Raw genomic sequence first — 22163 nt, 5'->3', positions numbered from 1 at the left:
CATCCCATGTATCATCAATGAAGTACTGTCTCCACCTGGTGGAGAATAGAGGTTATTAGAAAAAAAGGGTTTCCTACTTTTGGTCATAATTCATACATAAGAGAAGGCTATAATGATTCAACTAAAACGCAACTATTCAAAACTATAAGCAAAAACAACCTCAGATCAATTTAGATGAACCATAACTGTAATAGTTTTGATGAGAAGATCAGACCGGAGGTTGTAGAACAGGACCTGTATAATAAACCTCAAAAAGGTGGATTTATGCTCTGATAGCGATAGGGTGAAAGAGATAAAATAATATCTTATCTCTCACAGCATGCAGTGACAGTGTTCGCTCTTTATCTCGGTAGGTATGAAGTGTATCAGAGTGTGATTGAACACAGTCAGTTGAAGGGTAGAAAGCTACAGGACAGAGTCTGTCAGTCAGTAGTGGTGGTGCTCAGAGTAGTTTTGCTTGGACTCTGGTGTGACTACAAAGTGTTTTGGACATATTGTGGGTTATTGTGAGACATATCACCATTGACTGTGATCCCGAGGTGACCGTGGAGCACAAGACATGCTGCTAAGACTAGGTCTCCTCAGCCTACTGACCCTCTCTCCATCTCTGGCTGCCCCACGCCAAGGCTCCTTCCCTGGGGTGGATTCTCCCCACAGAAACAACAAGCTGCTGCTCATCTCATTCGATGGGTTCCGTTGGGACTATGACAGGGACGTGGACACCCCTCACTTGGACGCGATGGGCCGGGACGGCGTCAGGGCTGCCTACGTCACACCCCCCTACCTCACCATCACCAGCCCCACACACTTCACCCTGCTCACAGGTAAACTATTACCAGGGTTAGGGAGTAATGAATTACATGTAAGGGATTACAAAAAAAACGGTAACTGTAATCCGTTACATTACCAGCAAAAATATTGTAATCCGATTACAGATATTTTTTTAACTAGATGATTACATCAAGGATGACTTTTAATTCAGAAAAGATGTTCACGAAAACATTTTGACACTTCTCTGTTTTGTCAATAACATTCAAATCAGCATTGAAAAAAGGCGCAAATTTAAGTTAGTTCCACCTGAGCATGTCTGCCTTACAAGTCAGAGACCGCTATGATGAGCCACCAAATGTGTTTGATGGATTGCGGGAAAAGAGCAGGAATAGGCTTTTGTAAACTGCTGTACAGTCCAAACTATGTCTTCCAATGGTGCGACTGCGGTCGTCATCCAAATATTATCCAATTTCAATAAACGCTTGCAGGTAAGGATGAGAGCAATGGTGTAGTTTACAGCGATACGTATATCTATATAGCGCATTGACGTGAGTCCCACTGCTGCTCTCTCATTTAGCCATTTGGGCCATACGGATTGTGGTTGTTGTGGATGACTGTTCAGAAATCTAAATGTGTATTTGAATCCAATAATGGTTGAAATCAAGAAGTTTAAGCTGCATATCAAATCATTGTTTTTGAAACCAGTGGACAGCAAGTGAAAAATGCGCTCTTGAAACAGCTGCATAGTGCGGTTCCCAGCCTATGGATTAGAAATAAGGCTTTTATTGCTCAATCTAATTCATGCTGATTTAAAAAAAAAAATCCATAGTCCTAATGGACACATGCTCAAACTCGCACACGTTTGATAGAGTTAAAGGGGCAATCTGTAGTTGCCACTGTACATCGATTTTTGGACTTAAAAATGACAGATGTAAAGATATAATTTTATCATATCATTCATTATATGTAGTACTTGTGTCCCTTTAGGGCACCTGTAACCCCCTTGCTTACCTACATTGAAATGTTCTTCATGTGGAACGCATTGATTAAACAATGCCGACGTTAATTTCTACTCCCATCTCATGTCCTGTCCTTATTTTAGTTGTAAAAGTAATACAGTGTGCTATACAACAAAACTGGCGACGAGGAAGAAACGTTCTCACATTTGTGCTCATTATCTTCGGCAGAAAGTCTGAGTTAAATTTGTAATTTATTCTGCTGTAGAAAGACGCAAACAAAACATGGAGCTAGCCAGTCAAGTGAAGCTCGTTCGCTTTTGATGTCACAGCAACGAGAGCCTCGAGGGATAGGAAGAGTTTCGCTGAGGGAGAAAGTGAAGTCATCGTGAGTTAAAATACAAAAAAAGGGTCTGGGAGTAAGGGACCGTCTGAAAAGTGTAAGAAAGAAAAATAAACCTAAAATGTCTGCATTGGTTGGAAATATAGGAACATTTGTTGAATCTGTGGAACAATGGAGTTCTTGCACAGAACGTTTTGAGTACTTTGTGTTGGCAAATGGAATTAAAGCAGAAGTCGTTGTGCCAACATTTTTGACTGTTTTGGGAGGAAAAACATCAATCAACTGCGCAGCCTAGTAACACCTGAAAAACGTGGTGATAAATCATATGATGAAATTGTGACTACCTTAAAAGGACATTATTCTCCAAACCACTGATAATCGCAGAGAACCAGGTTTCATCAAATAAATCAAGAGGGGGAATCAATCTCTGTTTGTGGCTGTATTGAAACAGTTATCTGAAAACTGTGAATTTGGGCGAACGATGAGTGACACTATACTTGATCGGTTAGTGTGTGGCATGAGCAGTGAGGCAATTCAGAAACGCCTTTTGACTGAGAGTAACTTAACATTCCAGAGACGCACAAACAGCTAAGTGCATCGACCCAAGTGCACAAGGTGTCTACCGAGTTAAAAAACAAGGCAGGAGGTGGCAAGCCATGCTATCGCTGTGGGAAACCAGGTCACCAAGCAGAAGAGTGGTGGTGCAAAGACTTAGACTGCAGAAGTTGTGGAAAAAAGGGTAAAATCGAACGTGCATGTAAAAACAAGAGACAATCAAAGAAAAGTACTGAACAAAGGAAAAGCGACTTCAGGGAGTACAAAAAGAAAGTGTATAAAATGGAGCACACAGCGGATGAACAAAGTGATACCCTGTCTGAAGGGGAAGAATCTTTGCATGTTATGTCAATTTCAGACATTGGATACGGGTACTGGGTGACACCGCTACTGGATGGAAACGTAGTACGGATGCAAGTGGACACTGGAGTAGCCATATCTTTGCTGTCTGAGGCTGTATACAAGGAGAAACTACATCACCTCACACCACAGCCCAGAAAGATGACGCTGAAAACATACACCGGTGAGATTGTTCCAGTGAGAGGAAGCATGATTGTGGAGCTCAACAAACAGAAGGTAAAGCTACCACTCTACATTGTGAAAGGCAACCATCCAGCATTGCTAGGACACACATGGCTGGAAAATATCAAACTAAACTGGCAGGAAATTCACCTGGTTGCAAAAGAGGACACAAACCTCCAAGGAATATTGAGGAAACACGCAGATGTGTTCAAAGGAGAACTTGGCAGTGTGAAGGACATAACAGTTGAACTGACCTTGAAACCAGACAGCAAGTCAAAATGCTTCAAAGCTAGACCTGTCCCATACACCATAAAACCAAAAGTTGAAATTGAGCTAAACTGACTAGTTGAGAATGGGGTATTGGATCCAGTGAATGTTAGTGAATGGGCTACACCCGCTGTTCCAGTCATGAAAAAAGATGGATCACTCAGACTCTGTGGTGATTTCAGTCACCATTAACCCAGTCTTGGCTGCTGAAAAATATCCACTACCCCTCATTCACAACCTCTTTTCTGGTTTAGCTGGAGGACAAACATTTAGTAAGATAGACTTAGGTCAGGCCTATCTACAGATGCACGTGGACCAAGAGTCACAAGAACTGTTGACCATGGTGACTCACAAAGGACTGTACAGGTACCGGAGGCTTCCTTTTGGAATCACATCAGCTCCGGCCTTGTTTCAGTGAGCTATGGACCAGATACTGAGTGGGCTTACTGTGGTCCAATGTTACCTCTGATCTACTCATCACCGGCAAAGATTCGTGGGAGCACATGAGAAACCTGAACGCTACACTACAGAGATTGGAAGAGTACGGTCTGAGGGTCCGGAAGGACAAATGCAAGTTTTTCCGGCCCTTTGTTAAGTACCTGGGCCACGTCATCGACAGTTCGGGGCTCCACAAGGTGCCATCAAAGGTGAAGGCCGTTGCGGAAACTACATCCCCACAGAACGTGAGTCAGCTGAGATCATTCTTAGGACTACTGTCATACTACGCAGAGTTTGTGGCAAACCTAGGTAACATGTTAAAGCCACTGCATGAACTTTTGAACAAAACCAAACAGTGGAAGTGGACAGACAGATGTGAGGAGGCCTTCAAGTGAAAACAGCCTAAGCTCAGTCAGAGGCCCTAACCCACTTCAACCGCAACTTTCCATTACAGTTGGCATGTGATGCATCGCCTTATGGCGTTGGTGCGGTTGTCTCACAAATCATGCCATCGGGTGAAGACCGGTCAATTGCTTTTGCATCACAGACCTTAAGTAAAGCCGAGAGCAATTATGCACAGATAGAGCGTGAAGCACTGGGCCATTGTGTTTGTAGTTAAGACATTTCATCAGTTTCTGTTTGGCCAACGATTCACACTGCCGACGGACCATAGACCCCTCACCTACATCTTTGGTCCCCACACCAGCATTCCGTCGCTTGCAGCCAGCCGCATGCAGCGATGGGCATTATTGTTATCTGCTCACCAGTATGCAATCAAGTACAGAAGGTCTGAGCAGCACTGCAATGCAGACAGCCTCTCAAGGCTTTCCTTACCTGTCTCACACACTGAGCACTCCCAGGCTGAAATCTTCTACTTCAAGGAAGTGACGAATGCCCCAGTTACATCTGACCAAGTAAAAAAGTTCACCCACACTGATCTAGTGATGTCTGGGGTCGTGGACATTGTCACTCGTGGAAAATAAGCTGTCGGACAGCCTACAACCTTACCTAGTGAGGAGAAACGAGCTCACAGTTCAGTTTGGATGCTTGCTATGGGGTTGTCGAGTCATCATACCGCCGCCACTGAGAAGGCAGGTGCTTGTAGAACTCCATTCAGGGCACTGTGACATGGTGCGAATGAAGGAGATTGCATGCAGCTACTTTTGGTGGCCAGGTTTGGACGCAGCAATCGAAGACAAGGTCAAGTCATGTTCTGCATGTCAAAAGATGAGGAACATGCCTCGGCTAGCGCCACTACACCCGTGGGACTTCCCAGAGGAGCCTTGGCAGCGAGTCCACATAGACTATGCAGGCCCACTGGAGGATCGTATTTTCGTAGTTGTGGTTGACGCACACAGCAAATGGCCTGAGGTCACAGTGATGAAGAGAACCTCAGCGGAGAGAACCATCGAAGAGCTACGGTCACTCTTCAGTCGCTTCGGCTTGCCAGTGCAACTCGTTAACGATAATGGCCCCCAACTGGTGTCTGAAGAGTTCCGGTCATTCATGGAAGCAAATTAAATTCAGCACATCAAGTCCGCACCAATTCACCCTGCAATGAACAGCCTTGCTGAAAGGTTTGTCCAAACAATGAAGCAAACTTTAAAATCATCACAAGGGAATGGCTCCCTCAATAGGCTTCTAAACACCTTCCTGTTAACCTACAGAAACACTCCCCACGCTACAACCAAAGTGGCACCCGCGTCAGCCATGATGAAAAGACAGCTTCGCACGTGACTCGACCTCCTGAGACCTCCAAAGACTAAACAGGTTGTACAGACACAACAGGGAGCACAGGTGGAGAGACAGCAAAGCAAAAGACAGAAGCTTTATAGCTGGAGAGAGAGTTCTTGCTCGGAACTACTGCAAATGTCCAAAGTGGATACCAACCACAGTGGTTGCACAAACAGGGCCTGTGTCCGACAGTTCACACACCGGAAAATGTCATCTGGAGGAGATATGTGGATCAACTGTTGCCAGGAACCAACCTCAGAGACGACTCCTGTCAAGTGACAAACCAAGATCAGCTACTGGAGACCTACCATGACTATGAACCATCACCTGAACATCCAATGCAGCAACATACAAATGTGGAACGTGCTCCAGACTCACCTGAACCAGCCAGAGTGCCTACTCAGGGTACTGTTGCACCTCAGTCTGGGCATACACCATAACCACTCAGCCTCAGAGACAATGTGACTGTAGACTCACCTGTATTACTTACCCATTACCCCTGACAGGTTGACTATTTAGTTCAGACTAAGACTTAAGTCTGGGAACCCTCTTTCCCTAGTTTAGAAAAGGTTATTCTGAAAAGTTCATTTATTTATTTTAAGAGAACTGTTAAAAAGAAAACAATAGGCTAAACAGTGAATATTTACTTTTTCCTTATGAGTCATCAAAAGTAAATGGGGAGCAATACGTTGTGTATTAATATTCTAGTTTAGTCCCTTTCGGGCACCTTTAATCCCCCATGCTTACCTACGTTGAAATGCTTGGAATTTTCTTCCTGTAAAATGTATTAAACATGCCGATATTAATTTCTACTCCCGTCTCATGTCCAACACCTTTTATTTTTTTCACCTTCATTTAACTAGGTAAGCTAGTTGAGAACAGGTTCTCATTGACAACTGCGACCTGGCCAAGGTAAAGCAAAGCAGTGCGACAAACAACAACACAGAGTTACACATGGAATAAACAAGCGTACAGTCGATAACACAATAGAAAAATAGAACGTCTATATACAGTGTGTGCAAATGGCGTGAGGAGGTAAGGCAATAAACAGGCCATAGTAGCGAAGTAATTACAATTTAGCAGGTTAACACTGGATTGATAGATGAGCAGATGATGATGTGCAAGTAGTGATACTGGTGTGCAAAAGAGCAGAAAAGTAAATAAAAACAATTAAGTAGAATGGGTGGGCTATTTACAGATGGACTATGTGCAGCTGCAGTGATCGGTCAGCTGCTCAGATAGCTGATGTTTAAAGTTAGTGAGTGAAAAGTCTCCAGCTTCAGCGATTTTTGCAATTCGTTCCAGTCACTGGCAGCAGAGAGCTGGAAGGAAAGGCGGCCAAAGGACGTGCTGGTTTTGTGGATGACCAGTGAGATATACCTGCTGGAGCGTGTGCTACGGGTGGGTGTTGTTATCGTGACCAGTGAGTTGAGGTAAGGCGGAGCTTTACCTAGCATAGACTTATAGATGACCTGGAGCCAGTGGGTCTGGTGACAAATATGTAGTGAGGGCCAGCCGACTAGAGCATACAGGTTGCAGTGGTGAGTGCTATAAGGGGCTTTGGTGACAAAACAGATGGCACTGTGATAGACTGCATCCAGTTTGCTGAGTAATAAATTTGATTTGATTTTTTATTTGATTTTGGTAGGATAGTCAGTTTTACTAGGGTAAGTTTGGTGCCGTGAGTGAAGGAGGCTTTGTTGCGAAATAGAAAGCCGATTCTAGATTTGATTTTGGATTGGAGATGTTTGATATTAGTCTGGAAGGAGAGTTTACAGTCTAGCCAGAGACCTAGGTATTTGTAGTTGTCCACATATTCTGGGTCAGAACCGTCCAGAGTAGTGATGCTGGTCGGGCAGACGGGTGCGGACAGCAAACAGTTGAAAAGCATGCATTTGGTTTTACTAGAGTTTAAGAGCAGTTGGAGGCCACGGAAGGAGTGTTGTATGGCATTGAAGCTCGTTTGGAGGTTAGTTAACCTCTTGAAGTTAGGGGGCACTATTTTTATGTTTGGAAAAATAACGTTCCCAAAGAAAACGGCCTATTTCTCAGGACCAGATACTAGAATATGCATATAATTGACAGAGTAGGATAGAAAACACTCTAAAGTTTCCAAAACGGTCAAAATTATGTCTGTGAGTTAAACAGAACTGATATTGTAGGCTAAAACCTACAATAGGAAAATCCAATCAGGAAGTGCCCCTGTTTTTGAAACCTCTCTGTTCTTAAGCAACCCTAAGCATCCCTATTGCCCATTTAAAGGGATATCAACCAGATTCCTTTTTCTATGGCTTCCCTAAGGTGTCAACAGCCTTTAGACATAGTTTCAGGCTTTTAGTTTGAAGAATGAGTGTGAATGACCACATTGCGTAAGTGGATAGGTGGGGGCTCTCAGAGTGAATTGTGCGCAAAAGAGAAAGGCGGCCATTGTTACTCCCGGTCTTAGTGAAAAGCCAACTGTCCCGGTTGATATATTATCGAATAGATATTTGAAAAATACCCTGAAGATTGATTATAAAAAACGTTTGACATTTTTCTGTGGACATTATGGATATAATTTGGAATTTTTGTCTGCGTTGTCGTGACCGCTCTTTCCGGTGGATTCCTGGGCATAACGCACCAGGTATTTGGATATAAAACAACAAAAGAACAAAAGGAACATTTGTTGTCTAACTGAAAGTCTTGTGAGTGAAAACATCCAAAGATCATCAAAGGTAATCGATTAATTTGATTGCTTTTCTGATTTTCGTGACCAAGTTACCTGATGCTAAGTGTACTTATTGTTTTGTCGAGCGATCGATAAACTTACACAAACGCTTGTATTGCTTTCGCTGTAAAGCATAATTTCAAAATCTGAGACGACAGGTGGATTAACAAAAGGCTAAGCTGTGTTTTCCTATATTGCACTTGTGATTTAATGAATATGAATATTTTCTAGTAATATTATTTGACTGTGGCCCTATGCTATTCAGCATTGCTGTTGACAATTATACCGGATCCGGGATGGATGGTTCAGAGAGGTTAACACAGTGTCCAAGAAGGGCCAGATGTACTGTATACAGAATGGTGTCGTCTGCGTAGAGGTGGATCAGGGAATCACCCGCAGCAAGAGCGACATCGTTGATATATACAGAGAAAAGAGTCGGCCCCAGAATTGAACCCTGTGGCACCACCATAGAGTCTGCCAGAGGTCCAGAAAACAGGCCCTCCGATTTGACACACTGAACTCTGTCTGCGAAGTAGTTGCTGAACCAGGCGAGGCAGTCACTTGAGAAACCAAGGCTATTGAGTCTGCCAATAAGAATGTGGTGATTGACAGAGTCGAAAGCCTTGGCATGGTCAATGAAGACGGCTGCACAGTACTGTCTTTTATCGATGGCGGTTATAATATCGTTTAGTACCTCAAGCGTGGCTGAGGTGCACCCATGACCAGCTTGGAAACCTGATTGCACAGCGGAGAAGGTACGGTGGGATTCGAAATGGTCAGTGATTCTTTCATTGACTTGGCTTTTGAAGACTTTAGAAAGGCAAGGCAGGATGGATATAGGTCTATAACAGTTTGGGTCTAGAGTGTCAACCCCTTTGAAAAGGGGGATGACCGCGGCAGCTTTCCAATCTTTAGGGATCTTGGACAATATGAAAGAGAGGTTGAACAGGCTAGTAATAGGGGTTGCAACAATTCCGGCAGATAATTTTAGAAAGAGAGGGTCCAGATTGTTTAGACCAGCTGATTTGTACGGGTCCAGGTTTTGCAACTCTTTCAGAACATCTGCTATCTGGATTTGGGTGAAGGAGAAGCTGGGGAGGCTGAGGGCAAGTAGCTGCGGGGGGTGCGGAGCTGTTGGCTGGGGTAGCCAGGAGGAAAGCATGGCCAGCCGTAGAGAAATGCTTATTGAATTTTTCGATTATCATGGATTTATCGGCGGTGACCGTGTTACCTAGCCTCAGTGCAGTGGGCAGCTGGGAGGAAGTGCTCTTGTTCTCCATGGACTTTACAGTGTCCCAAAACTTTTTGGAGTCAGAGCTACCGGATGCAAATTTCTGTTTGAGAAAGCTTTGCTTTCCTGACGGACTGCGTGTATTGGTTCCTGACGGACTGCGTGTATTGGTTCCTGACTTCCCTGAACAGTTGCATATCGTGGGGACTATTCGATGCTATTGCAGTCCGCCACAGGATGTTTTTGTGCTGGTCAAGGGCAGTCAGGTCTGGAGTAAAGAACGATCAGGCATCCCCTGATGAGGTCAATATCCTTCCAGGATACCCGGGCCAGGTCGATTTGAAAGGCCTGCTCGTAGAAGTGTTTTAGGGAGCGTTTGACAGTGATGAGGGGTGGTCGTTTGACCGCGGACCCATAGCGGATACAGGCAATGAGGCAGTGATGGCTGAGATCCTGATTGAAAACTGCAGAGTTGTATTTGGAGGGCAGGTTGGTCAGGATAATATCTATGAGGGTGCCCATGTTTACGGATTTTGGGTTGTACCTGATGGTTTCCTTGATATTTTGTTTGAGATTGAGGGCATTGTGGTGCCCTGACTTCCTAGTTAATTACATTTACATGATTAGCTTAATCACGAAATAATAATTACAGAGAATTGATTTGATAAAATAACAATCTTCACCTTTAATGATGCCAAATACACGACACTAGCAGGAGGAGGCCTTTTGATAGGCCGTCATTGTTAATAAGAATTTGTTCTTAACTGACTTGCCTTGTTAGATAAAGGTAAAATAAAAAATATGAATAATTCAAAAGTTACATTACTGATTACAATTTTGGACAGGTAACTAAGTAACTGTAACGGATTACATTTTGAAAGTAACCTACCCAACCCTGACTATTGCTACACACATGAACAATGTACACATACCGGTAGGATACATACTGTTACACAAATACCGCTCATTTACATAACCAACTTCACCCTAATCACATAACAACACATATTGACATGCTGTCCTGTATTGCTTGTAAAGAGTGTATGTATCCTGTTTCCAGTACCACACGCAAAAGCTAACTTTATGAATAGCCTACAATTAGATATAATTTGCCACCTACCACACATTTTCTTACCACATTGCATGAAGTTGTCTCTGCTTTTAACAAACACAAGAACTCTTTGACCACTCATTCCATTTTCCTCACAACAAAAGTGCTGCACCTTCAAGTTACCCAAATGGAAGTCCACCCGGTATCATACAATTCTCTGCTATGAAATTTACTTTCAACACGTGTAGGAAGCCAGGCATCAAATCCTTATTAAAAGCTGAAAGATTTATGCAATCTGAAAAGAAGCCAGAGTGTACGAGCGTTTGATGGAAACCGTTCCGAAATGAAAAACAAATCTAAACTCAATACCACAGATACAATGCATAGAGACATTATAGTCCACCGATGCTTTTACCTTTTACCTACAAAGGCACACCAGGCCTTAAATACAAATCACAGGTTTTTTTCCCCATTCATTCGTAAAAAGTATTTATCTGTAATTTGAGAAAATAAGGAGAACAATGTTGGCATAACAGTTTAACTACCATCAAAAGTCTACTATCAAAATTGGAAACAATGTTTCATTTTTAAGATGTACCGACAGGACGAAATACAACGCTTCTACATGGAGCATGCGCGTGTATCATTGAGACCCGCAAGCAACTTCTTCACAACCCTGGTCTGTATTCCTTACGTAAACCGTTTATCATTTAAGAACCATAATGGAAGCAAACAGAGTAAAAATAGAGTTTCTATTGGACAAATTCAGGTAGGTCACCTCCACGTTTCATTCTGTTTGCTTCCGTTTAAGAAAAGTTTTGTAACAGAATCGTTTGATTGAAATCGCCCCAAGAGTATATTAAAACATGGGCTTTACAATTGCTTGTAACCACTGTCTATAACATTTGATCAACATAGAAGTCCAAAAGTAACTCCCTGATAAACATATTTTGGTCTAAAATAGTCTAGCAACAAGTCTTAACAGATGTTTGACTCATGGATTGTTCTACTACAGGTGACAGCCCTGAATAAAAACACAGGGAAGCATTGCCTATATCCCAATTAAGGCAGTAGCCTGATAGGCCTAGAGCAAAGTCTACCCAAATCACCTAAACATAAACACACAATTATTTTCTAAGGCAAAACGAATTGCTGAATGGCTTCTTATTCGGGTCAAATAGGCCTTTGGTGATGTGCCTGTGAACTGTTTTCTTCCGTCTCTACCCACAAACAAATTGCTATCTATACTGAGTGTACAAAACATTAAGTACACCTGCTCTTTCCATGACATAGACTGACCAGGTGGAAGTTATGATCCCTTATTGATGTCACGTGTTAAATCCACTTCAATGGGGAGGAGACAGGTTAAAGACATCCAGCCAACTTGACACAACTCTCGGACGCATTGGAGTCAACATAGGCCAGCATCAATGTTCCCTCTAAGCTGCGCATGGACACGCAGCTTCCCCTCTGAATACTGTGCAGAAGAAATATGAGCCTGTGCAGAGAAGCACAAGATTGAAATTCACTCAACTTTCTACAGTTTTCCCCTTTAGTCAACACTGTCAACGTTTCGCTCTACTGTTAGAATTGTGATCAAATCAATGCAATATTAGCCACTTCCGATGTCATATACTGAAACGAAACAAATGATTTTGTACACAAAAACAAACGATTTTGTATACAAAACAAACTCTGCATGAGATTTTCTTTCTTGTTTTGAGATCAAAGTGAGAGCTCCATGTAACCACGTGTGCACATTTGTTCATATTCTTTGCTAGTTATTGAGTTATTAGCTCAGTTATAGATCATTTCTAGTCAACAATTGGGGAGTGGTTGCTTCAAACAAGAGCACAAAATGTGGACCGTCTTTGAAAAGCAAGTCAGATAAAGAGCTTTTTTATGTCTTAAAGGGGAATTTGTTTTATTTTAAGGCAGTCTTGAATAAGCTAAGTAGCCAATAGGCAGAACATAATTTGTCTAATTAACAATTTATTTTATTTTGTACAATGGTCCTATTGGCCTATTATAAGCCAACAAGACAATGGAGGCCTATCATTTACATTTACATTTAAGTCATTTAGCAGACGCTCTTATCCAGAGCGACTTACAAATTGGTGCATTCACCTTATGACATCAACACCACAATCACAGCTCCACTTATAAGGTCTCTAACCATATGGGACTGCTTGTTGCTTGTCTCTGTTCCTCAGGTCGGTACATAGAAAACCATGGAGTGATCCACAATATTTGGTTCAACACTACGACCCAGGAGAAGAAACAGTACTACATGACCCAGTTTGTGGATTCCTACTGGGACAACGGGAGTCTGCCCATCTGGATAACAGCGCAGAGACAAGTGGGTGCAACACACACAAACACACAAATAATCTCTGTCATACCTTTCTTAATTCCTTCTACGTCCCTTGGTGGGTCTGAAGCTGCTGTATAGTTGTAATGTATTACAGCTCCGTTATAAATAAGGTTAGAATCATTTTCACCGTTCCTCTGCCATGCAGGGTCTGAAGGCAGGCTCCCTCCACTTCCCCGGCACGGCCGCCACCTACAAAGGTGAGAGAGTAAAGGTCAGCCAGGTGGAACCTCGTTTCTATGAGCACAACAATGAGACGGACTGGAGGATCAATATCGACAAGGTGATTGGTCAGTGGTTCTCCAAGGAGGACCTAGACTTTGTGTCTTTGTACTTCGGTGAACCAGATGGAACGGGACACAAGTATGGACCAGAATCCCCGGAGCGCCAGGAGATGGTCCAACAAGTGGACCGGACCGTGGGATACATCCGTGATACCACCCGGAACCACGGCCTCTCTGATCGGCTCAACATCATTATCACTGCTGATCACGGAATGACCACTGTGCTCCGGAATGGCCTGGTCGACGAGATCATCCTGTCCGAGATTCCGGGATTTGACTTCCGGGATATCAAGTTCCAACTGGTGGATTATGGACCAACAGGAATGCTTCTTCCCAGAGAGGGAATGCTGGAGAAGGTGTACCAGGCCCTGAAAGGGGGCCACCCTCACCTGCATGTGTATAAGAAGGAGGACATGCCTGGTAGGCTTCACTATAGTAACCACCCTCGCCTCCTGCCCCTGATTCTCTTCGCTGATCAAGGATATGTCATCAATGGCGTGAGTGTGCCGAAACAGTGTCCTAACAGTACTATATTGTTGTTCTTTATACACACTACTCAGGAGACAGGCGTCATTTTTCCTGATCAGGTCATGTGGTCAGAACAAACTCTCTTCCTACTGTCTTGATGGCATGCATTGAAGTTCTGTTACCAAAAACCATTGCAATCTCTGCACTAAAACCCTATAAGCACTCTTTCATGATCATCTGTACAGTTTTTCCCAGTCCAGTTCAACAAGGGAGAGCACGGCTATGATAACCAGATGATGGACATGAAGCCGTTCTTCAGAGCTGTGGGGCCTGACTTCCAGAAGAACCTGGCTGTGGGACCCTTTGAGACGGTCAACGTGTATCCGCTGATGTGCCACCTCCTGGGCATTAAACCGGAGGTCAACGATGGGTCCCTGGAGGTCACTCGCCAGATGCTGGTTCCCAAGAAGGACCAGGGATCCTATGAGAGTAAGCCTTTACGTTTATAATTTATTGACAGAACATTTATGTGCAGAACAACATAGGATATTCAAAATGTGAATGCTGCTTGGACAGAATTATTAACTGTTCCTATTCCCCATTAAGTAGGTTTACCAATGGAATTACATTAGTATTTTGTACTTTTGGCTTCATAATAGAGAAACATATTTTGATCACATGAAAGTGAGCTTTTATTTGTCATCAACTGTTAACAGGTTAGTAATCAATATTCAACAACAAAAAGCTTCAATGTTGAGGACATTAATTGAAGTTTGACCAAGGACAGAATCATAAGCTGTCTTTTTCTTACACCCCATTGCTCAGGTTTACCCAGGGAATTATATGACCCTTATCTCACGTTGTTGAACCTTTGCCTTTATAGAGAAACACGTTTTGAATACATCAGGACATCAGTAAGATCTACCAAAATGCCTATCCCATGATAACAATCTTTCCAATGCTAGTTCTAAACCTTGAACCCGTGCAGATGTATCTGATAAACTATATAACATTCTGATAATAAATGTTGCAGATACATATCTTGTTTTATGCCTTGATATGAGAACGTAATCTAACAGGATGATCGCCATGTGATTGTGTCCTACACAGCAAATTCCCCAGTGTTAAATTAACACTAAAGTGTGGACCCATATAGACACTATTGAATTAGCACACTGCTTTATGCAAAGCTTTTTTGCATATTTCCCAGAGTGCGTTGGTTTTCATGAGAATTATAGAGTTACCACATGACTGAATTTGTTAGTGACAGAGACATCCTTGTTGCATACATCCAATTTAGTCCTATGTACTTTACCAAGTGAGATTCTGAGTGAATATGTTATAATTTAAGGTCCCGAACAGACATTTTGATTCCCATCTAAAATAGGCTTTTGAGTGGCTAAAATATCATAATATTTTGGGGGGATAGAAATGCTCAAAGTTAAATAAATACAAATGTTTCTCTCATGGCTTTCCTTCGAACTACCAGGAAGTTTGAAAAGACAGACTGAGTGGGCGGTGAACTTATATTCATGAGCTCACCTTGACTGACAGTTCTTTGACTGATAGCTCAACAAACTTGGATGCAGTGAGCAGTGTTGCACTAAAATCATCTTAAGCTAATTTGGTGATACACAAACCAACTCAAACAACATTTAAATTGCATCACTAACCAGGTTTCCATCCTACCTTTTTATCACCAATTGGTAGTTACAGTCTTGTCCCTTCGCTGCCTGTACGGACTTAGGAGAGGCAAAGGTCGAGAGCCATGTGTCCTCTGAAACACACGCCACACTGCTTGCTTAACCCAGAAGCCAGCCGCACCAATGTGTCAGAGGAAACACTGTACAACTGGTGCCCGTAGTCAGCGTGCATGCACCCGGCCCACAACAAAGAGTCGCAGAGGGCGATGGAACAAAGACATCCCAGCCTGCCAAATCCTCCCCTAACCCAGACGACACTGGGTCAATTGTACGCTGCCTCATGGGTCTCCCGGTCATGGCCGGCTGCGACACAGCCTGGGATCAAACCTGGGTCTGTAGTGACACCTCTAGCACTGCAATGCGGTGTCTTTGACCGCTGTGCCACTCCGCAGGCCCTCCATACAACCTTTTTATGCAAGTAAAGTACATTTTAAATAAAAAATGTCATGACACGCATCAAATCAAATCAAAGTGTATTTCTCACGTGCACCTAATACAACAGGTGTAGACCTTACAGTGAAATGCTTACTTACAGGCTCTAAGCAATAGTGCAAAAAAGGTATTAGTTAAAGAAAAGGTAAGTAAAGAAATAAAAACAACAGTGAAAAACAGTAGTGAGGCTATACAGTGGCGAGGCCATTAAAGTATCGAGGCTACATACAGACCCCGTCAGGCTGATTGAGGTAGTACGTACTTGTAGATATGGTTAAAGTGACTATGCATATATGATGAACAGAGATTAGCAGTAGTGTAAACTGGTTGGTGGGTGGTGGGTGGTGGGACACAATGCAGATATCCCGGTGAGCCAATGTGCGGGAGCACTGGTTGGTCGGGCCAATGGAGTGACTATGCATATGTGATAAACTTGATGGAAACAGCACATTTTTCGGGCAAAGTTTCCAAATGAGGACAAAATAAAACACGCTAGACAAGGTGGGAACATTTTGTGTCTGTAAAATTAAATATGCAAGAAACTATGTAGGAAACGCTTTTATGAGCAAATATTGATATAATAACCCTCATATCAAAGTGAACTTGGAGTCACCAGATGACATGTTGTGTGGTCCACTACGACTTGTCGGGGAAGTATGCAGTTTATTAGGCTACAGATTAAATCAATTATGATGAACTTCACAGGGTGGTGAAAGTGCAAGGTGATGAGCTTGATGCTCCTTTCTAATAAATATAGAGGGTCTTATTCAGGTGACATGATCATTGATGCTTGGCTGCTGTTTGACAAATGAAAAATGTATCTTGCTCTTTTGTCCACAGTAATCTTATCACGTAGGCTATATGTGCACTCTAGCCAACAGCATGCAGATGTATATGTATCTAGAGTGCATGTGCCAATGCAGAAGTGTGCACACTTGCTATATAATGCATTTTTTTGTTGAGAAAACCATCATTGGAGTTGAAAATGTGATGCAAACACATTTAACTTCCAATTGTATTTTTATGTATCTCCACCATCTGTGCTCTGTTGGCTAGAGTGCACATAGCAATACCATGGAAACACTTGCTATAAAATGCAACATGCGATTTATTCGGTACATGAGAATTTAAAAAACGAATAAGAAATAATAGTTTTTGTATGAGGACACAGTCTTGAAAAATCTGTCTTCACGCGCCATGATGAAGTTGCGCACCTGCTACAATTGGTTTCCGATTGAATATATTTCTTTCCGAAAGATATATTATAGTTTGATTACATTTTAAGGTGCCTGAGGGGTTAATACAAACTTATTTTGACTTGTTGAAACAAAGTTTAGGGGTAGATTTTTGGATTCTCTGCAAGTTGAATGACTGGATTACTCCAATCAATGGTGCCAACTATATATACTTTTTGGTAATATTAAAGGATTTTATCTAACAAAACGACACTACACGTTACCTCTGGGATGTGTTAACATGACAACTACTTCAGAGTTTTTCAACGACCCCCCCTCCCTTTTGTTCCATGCTGGCTGAAGACCTAGCTAGCCACTAACTAGCTAACACCAGTCACAAATGAATAGTGCCATAGATGAATAGCATAAACTTTTAGTTATATTTGTTGACACCCCACAGTCAAGTTTTGGCACCAGTAGAGCAGCTATTTAGCTATATAAACCACGCCCCTCCGCAAACGCACCTTCTCCAATGTTGGTTACAAGGCAATAGTTATTTACACTAGTTAAGAAAATATCATGTTGCTTTTGGTGTAATACAATTAGGGTGATGTCAAAAACATGATTTTGACCCTTCATGACCTTTAAAAAGACCCTGCTGCTTGGTCAACCCAGAAGGAAAACAATTAAAAACCCAGTTAATGGTTAAATTATTAAATTACTCCATGTTTTGGTCATCTCAACAATCCAACATGTTGGGTTATTCACACAACCTGTCGCATTATGCTGGCTTGCAAAGTGATGTGTAATTCCTATTGAAATCAAGCCATATTGGGGATATCTAACCTTCAGAATGTTTTATCACCCACAACCGCATTCAGAATGACCCCCAGGGTTGGGAAAACTGTCATTTGAGAGTACCTAAAGCATATATACTGGAACAATCTTTTCAGTAAAGGGTGAATTAAATAAAAGTAACATATTGGATTAGTTAAGAAAATGTATGTCATTTATATTTGAGAAGCATAAGATTGATTGATTTATGTAAGTGAAAAAATGTAGACATTGAAACAGATAATTCATAAAAACAACCTGCGATCTAGCATTTTGTGAAGTCTGATAATAATGGGCTTGGTTTTGGTTAAAGCTCTGGTTGTTAACACCAACACAGGGGTTATTTTACACCAAAGAGTGTTAGTTCAACATTTACACAATTCATTGTTATGTTTTAGAGCACAGGCCCTCAAAATGAGGCCTTATGAAATATGTATTGTGTTTAATAATACAATTTGAATGAAAACATTCTCTTGGGATCTCACTTGGTGAAGTCCACAGGACTGAAAATGGTTGAATGCAAGAACCATGTCTCTGTCACTAACAAATATAATCATGGGTGGTAACTCTAACAATTCTCTCAAAAGGCAAGGCACTCAAGGAAATAAAGCTTTACACCAAGGAATGTGTTAACTTTTCAGTGTCTATACGGGTTCACGATTTCAGTGTTCATTTAACACTGAGAATTTGCTATGTATCAACAAACAGTTTATAGCACAACTTGTCATAAAGACTCTGAAATTACAAAAGGTTTAAAGTTTGTGTGCGTGTGCGTGTGGGCAGGCGTGCGTGCGCACGTGTTTCCAGTGGTACACACTGCATTCAGTCCTGCTTCTCCTAGCAGTACACTGCACTTTGATAGTCTAACTTATTTGTAAATGTTTTCCAGACAGGGACATCCAGTGGGAAGTCTTCATCGGCCTGACATCGGTCGCTGGTATATTAGCTCTGGTGTTTGTTGTCACCACAGCTCATGCCATGTTGAAAAGGACTCAAATGGACAGGAGGTAGGCTACATTTGAAAGTCCTTCTCAGAGGACAATACTTTTTTATTCTATTCTATTGTAATCTGTCTCAGCAACATCTTTACATGACTACCACACGTCTGTAGTACTGACTACTACCTTGCCCTCACTTTCTGTTACAGATCTGAAGTCACCCACGAGGATCTCAATGAAGAAGAGTCCGATAAACAAACCTCCTTTTGAAATCCATTACCTTTGTGGGAAGTCATTTGTTTAACAAGTTATTGGGCTTCTGTGTGATTTGAGTGCTAATATCCTAGTTTAACCAAACAGAATGTTGTTTTTATACCAATGCAATATAAATCTGTATCAGTGTATCAGGAAGGCCAACACCCTAACTCTAACTCTAACCCTAGCTTCATGTCCACACCCGGTTCAACCCTACAATATGTTTCAAAACCAATAACAAGCTTATTGATTATGCTGCACTCGTTATGTCTAGGGGTCTAAGGCCTACATGGTCTGTAACCTGAATTTTATGTGTGCATAAATGTGAGAGGTATGTGTATACGACCAGGTGCCGGATGCATGTACCCAGAAGATAGCAACCTTAACTTGGAGCTATACAGTAGAGCTATGCAAACACCACAATCGAGTTCCTTTGAACACTGAGTTAAATGGGGAACACTGCAGCATATTTAAATATTTAACACTTTCAAACGTGTTATTTTAACACCAGTACAGTGGACTCATCTGTTCACTGAAAATAGTATGTTTTACACTTTCAGAGTTAAAGGTATACCATTGATTGAACTGTGCAGCTGCCCAATCAGATTATTGTTATTTCTAAATGGTGACCAAAATACATACTGTGCTGTATATACAAAAATAATCCAAAGGCCACATTGCCACCAAGAAAAAAACCTATAGCCTCCCAAGTCTACAAGCTTACACACTAATCTCCCCTACAAAGGCAAAATGCAGTAACTACCCTTTTGGTCAAAATTAATTTAAGACTGAAATCAGGCTCTGTAGCATCTGTATTTTATTCTTGTGACAATGTGTCCTGTTTCATTTTAGTTCAGTCAGAAAAAAATGGAATGTGAAATGTGCAGTAACTACAAAATACAAGTAGAAACCAAGGCAAACAGCAGTAACGGAAGTTACTGCACTTTGGCTTAGTTCCAGCATGTTTTGACTGCAGTAACAACACTACCGTTCAAAAGTTTGGGGTCACTAAGAAATGTCCTTGTTTTTGAAAGAAAAGCTATTTTTTTGTCCATTAAAATAACATCAAATTGATCAGAAATACAGATTAGACATTGTTAATGTTGTAAATGACTATTGTAGCTGGAAACAGCAGATTTTTTGGGGGGGGTGAATATCTACATTGGCTTACAGAGGCCCATTATCAGAAACCATCACTTCTGTGTTTCACTGGCACGTTGTGTTAGCTAATCCAAGTTTATAATTTCAAAAGGCTAATTGATCTTTAGAAAACTCTTTTGCAAATATGTTGGCACAGCTGAAAACTGTTGTTCTGATTGAAGAAGCAATAAACTGTCCGCCTTTAGACTAATTGAGTATCTGGAGCATCAACATTTGTGGGTTTGATTACAGGCTCAAAATGGCCAGAAACAAAGACCTTTCTTCTGAAACTCGTCAGTCTATTCTTGTTATGAGAAATGAAGGCTACTCCATGTGAGAAATTGCCAAGAAACTGGAGATCTCGTACAACTCTGTGTACTACTCCCGTCATAGAACAGCGCAAACTGGCCCTAACCAGAATGGAAAGAGGAGTGGGAGGCCCCGGTGCATAACTGAGCAAGAGGACAAGTAGATTAGTGTCTAGTTTGAGAAACTTTTTATTTGTATTTTTTTTAAACATGTTCTTTTTTTCACTGCACCAATTTGGACTATGTTGTGTAAGTTCATTAGATGAAATCCAAATAAAATTATATTTAAATTACAGGTTGTAATGCAACAAAACAGGAAAAACACCAAGGGGGGAGAATACTTTTGTAAGGCACTGTATATATACATATTTTTCCAAACGTATTAATAATAAACTTAAATATCACATTTACATAAGTATTCAGATCCTTTACTCAGTACTTTGTTGAAGCACCTTTGGCAGCAATTACAGCCTCAAGTCATCTTGGGTATGACGCTACAAACTTTGCACACCTGTATTTGTGGGGTTTCTCCCATTTCTTTTCCGCATGTCCTCTCAAACTCTGTCAGGTTGGATGGGGAGCGTTGCTGCACAGCTATTTATAGGTCAAGTCCGAGCTGTGGCTGGGCCACTCAAGGGCATTCAGAGACATGTCCTGAAGCCACTCCTGCATTGTATTGGCCGTGTGCTTAAGGGCATTGTCCTGTTGTAAGGTGAACCTTCACTCTGGAGCAGGTTTTCATCAAGAATCTCTCAGTATTTTGCTCCGTTCATCTTTGCCTCGATCCTGACTAATCTACCAGTCCCTGCGGCTGAAAAACATCCCCACAGCACGTTGCTTCCACCACCATGCTTCACCGTAGGGATGGTGCTAGGTTTCCTCCAGACGTGACGCTTGGCATTCAGGCCAAATAGTTCAATCTTGGCTTCATCAGACCAGAGAATCTTGTTTCTCATGGCCTGAGAATCCTTTAGGTGCCTTTTGGCAAACTCCAAGCGGGCAGTCATGTGCCTTATTACTGAGGAGTGGCTTCCGTCTGGCCACTCAACCATAAAGGTCTGATTGGTGGAGTGCTGCACAGATGGTTGTCCACCTGGAAGGTTCTTCCATCTCCACAGAGGAATTCTGGATCTCTAAGGCCCTTCTCCCCCGATTACTCAGTTTGACCAGCTCTAGGAGGTTTATTGGTGGTTCCAAACTTCTTCCATTTAAGAATGATGGAGGCCACTGTGTTTTGGGGACCTTCAATGCTGCAGAAATGTTTTAGTACCTTTCCCAGATCTGTGCCCTGACACAATCCTGTCTCGGAGCTCTACGGACAATTCCTTTGACCTCCTGCCTTAGTTTTTGGTCTGACATGCATTGTCAATTGTGCAACCTTATAAAGACAGGTGTGTGCCTTTCCAAATCATGTCCAATCAATTGAATTTATCACAGGTGAACTCCGATCAAGTTGTAGAAACATCTCAAGGGATGATCAAGCTCAATTTCGAGCCTCATAGCAAAGGGTCTGAATACTTATGTAAATAAGGTATTTCTGTTTTTTAATTTTAAGAGATGTGCAAACATTTCTAAAAACCTGTTTTTGCCTTTTCTGTATGGGATATTGTGTGTAGATTGATAAAATAAAAAGGTTGAATCAATTTTAGAATAAGGCTGTAACGTTAAATTTTGGGGGAA

General features: G+C 41.9%; 1 protein-coding gene across 1 annotated transcript; it reads left to right on the top strand.

Moving 5' to 3' along the window:
- The first annotated feature begins 351 nt into the window (after positions 1 to 351).
- Positions 352 to 20386, top strand: LOC118397654 (ectonucleotide pyrophosphatase/phosphodiesterase family member 7-like). The gene is made up of 6 exons (XM_035792562.2): positions 352 to 824; positions 12789 to 12934; positions 13095 to 13727; positions 13944 to 14187; positions 18732 to 18849; positions 18990 to 20386. Exons 1-6 carry the CDS (start codon positions 560 to 562, stop codon positions 19048 to 19050), a joined length of 1467 nt encoding a protein of 488 aa, XP_035648455.1. The 5' UTR covers positions 352 to 559; the 3' UTR covers positions 19051 to 20386.
- Positions 20387 to 22163: the final 1777 nt, after the last annotated feature.

Source organism: Oncorhynchus keta, chromosome 2, assembly GCF_023373465.1.
Source record: "Oncorhynchus keta strain PuntledgeMale-10-30-2019 chromosome 2, Oket_V2, whole genome shotgun sequence".
NCBI lineage: Eukaryota > Metazoa > Chordata > Actinopteri > Salmoniformes > Salmonidae > Oncorhynchus > Oncorhynchus keta.
Note: the sequence above shows the minus strand (reverse complement) of the source record. Positions and strands in the feature narration are given on the sequence as shown.

Excerpts from the sequence above, each read along its gene's own strand:
- LOC118397654 (XM_035792562.2), top strand. The coding sequence starts at position 560 with ATGCTGCTAAGACTAGGTCTCCTCAGCCTACTGACCCTCTCTCCATCT. Across the intron at positions 825-12,788 it reads ACACTTCACCCTGCTCACAG|GTCGGTACATAGAAAACCAT; the intron begins GTAAACTATTAC and ends TCTGTTCCTCAG. Across the intron at positions 14,188-18,731 it reads GGACCAGGGATCCTATGAGA|ACAGGGACATCCAGTGGGAA; the intron begins GTAAGCCTTTAC and ends AATGTTTTCCAG.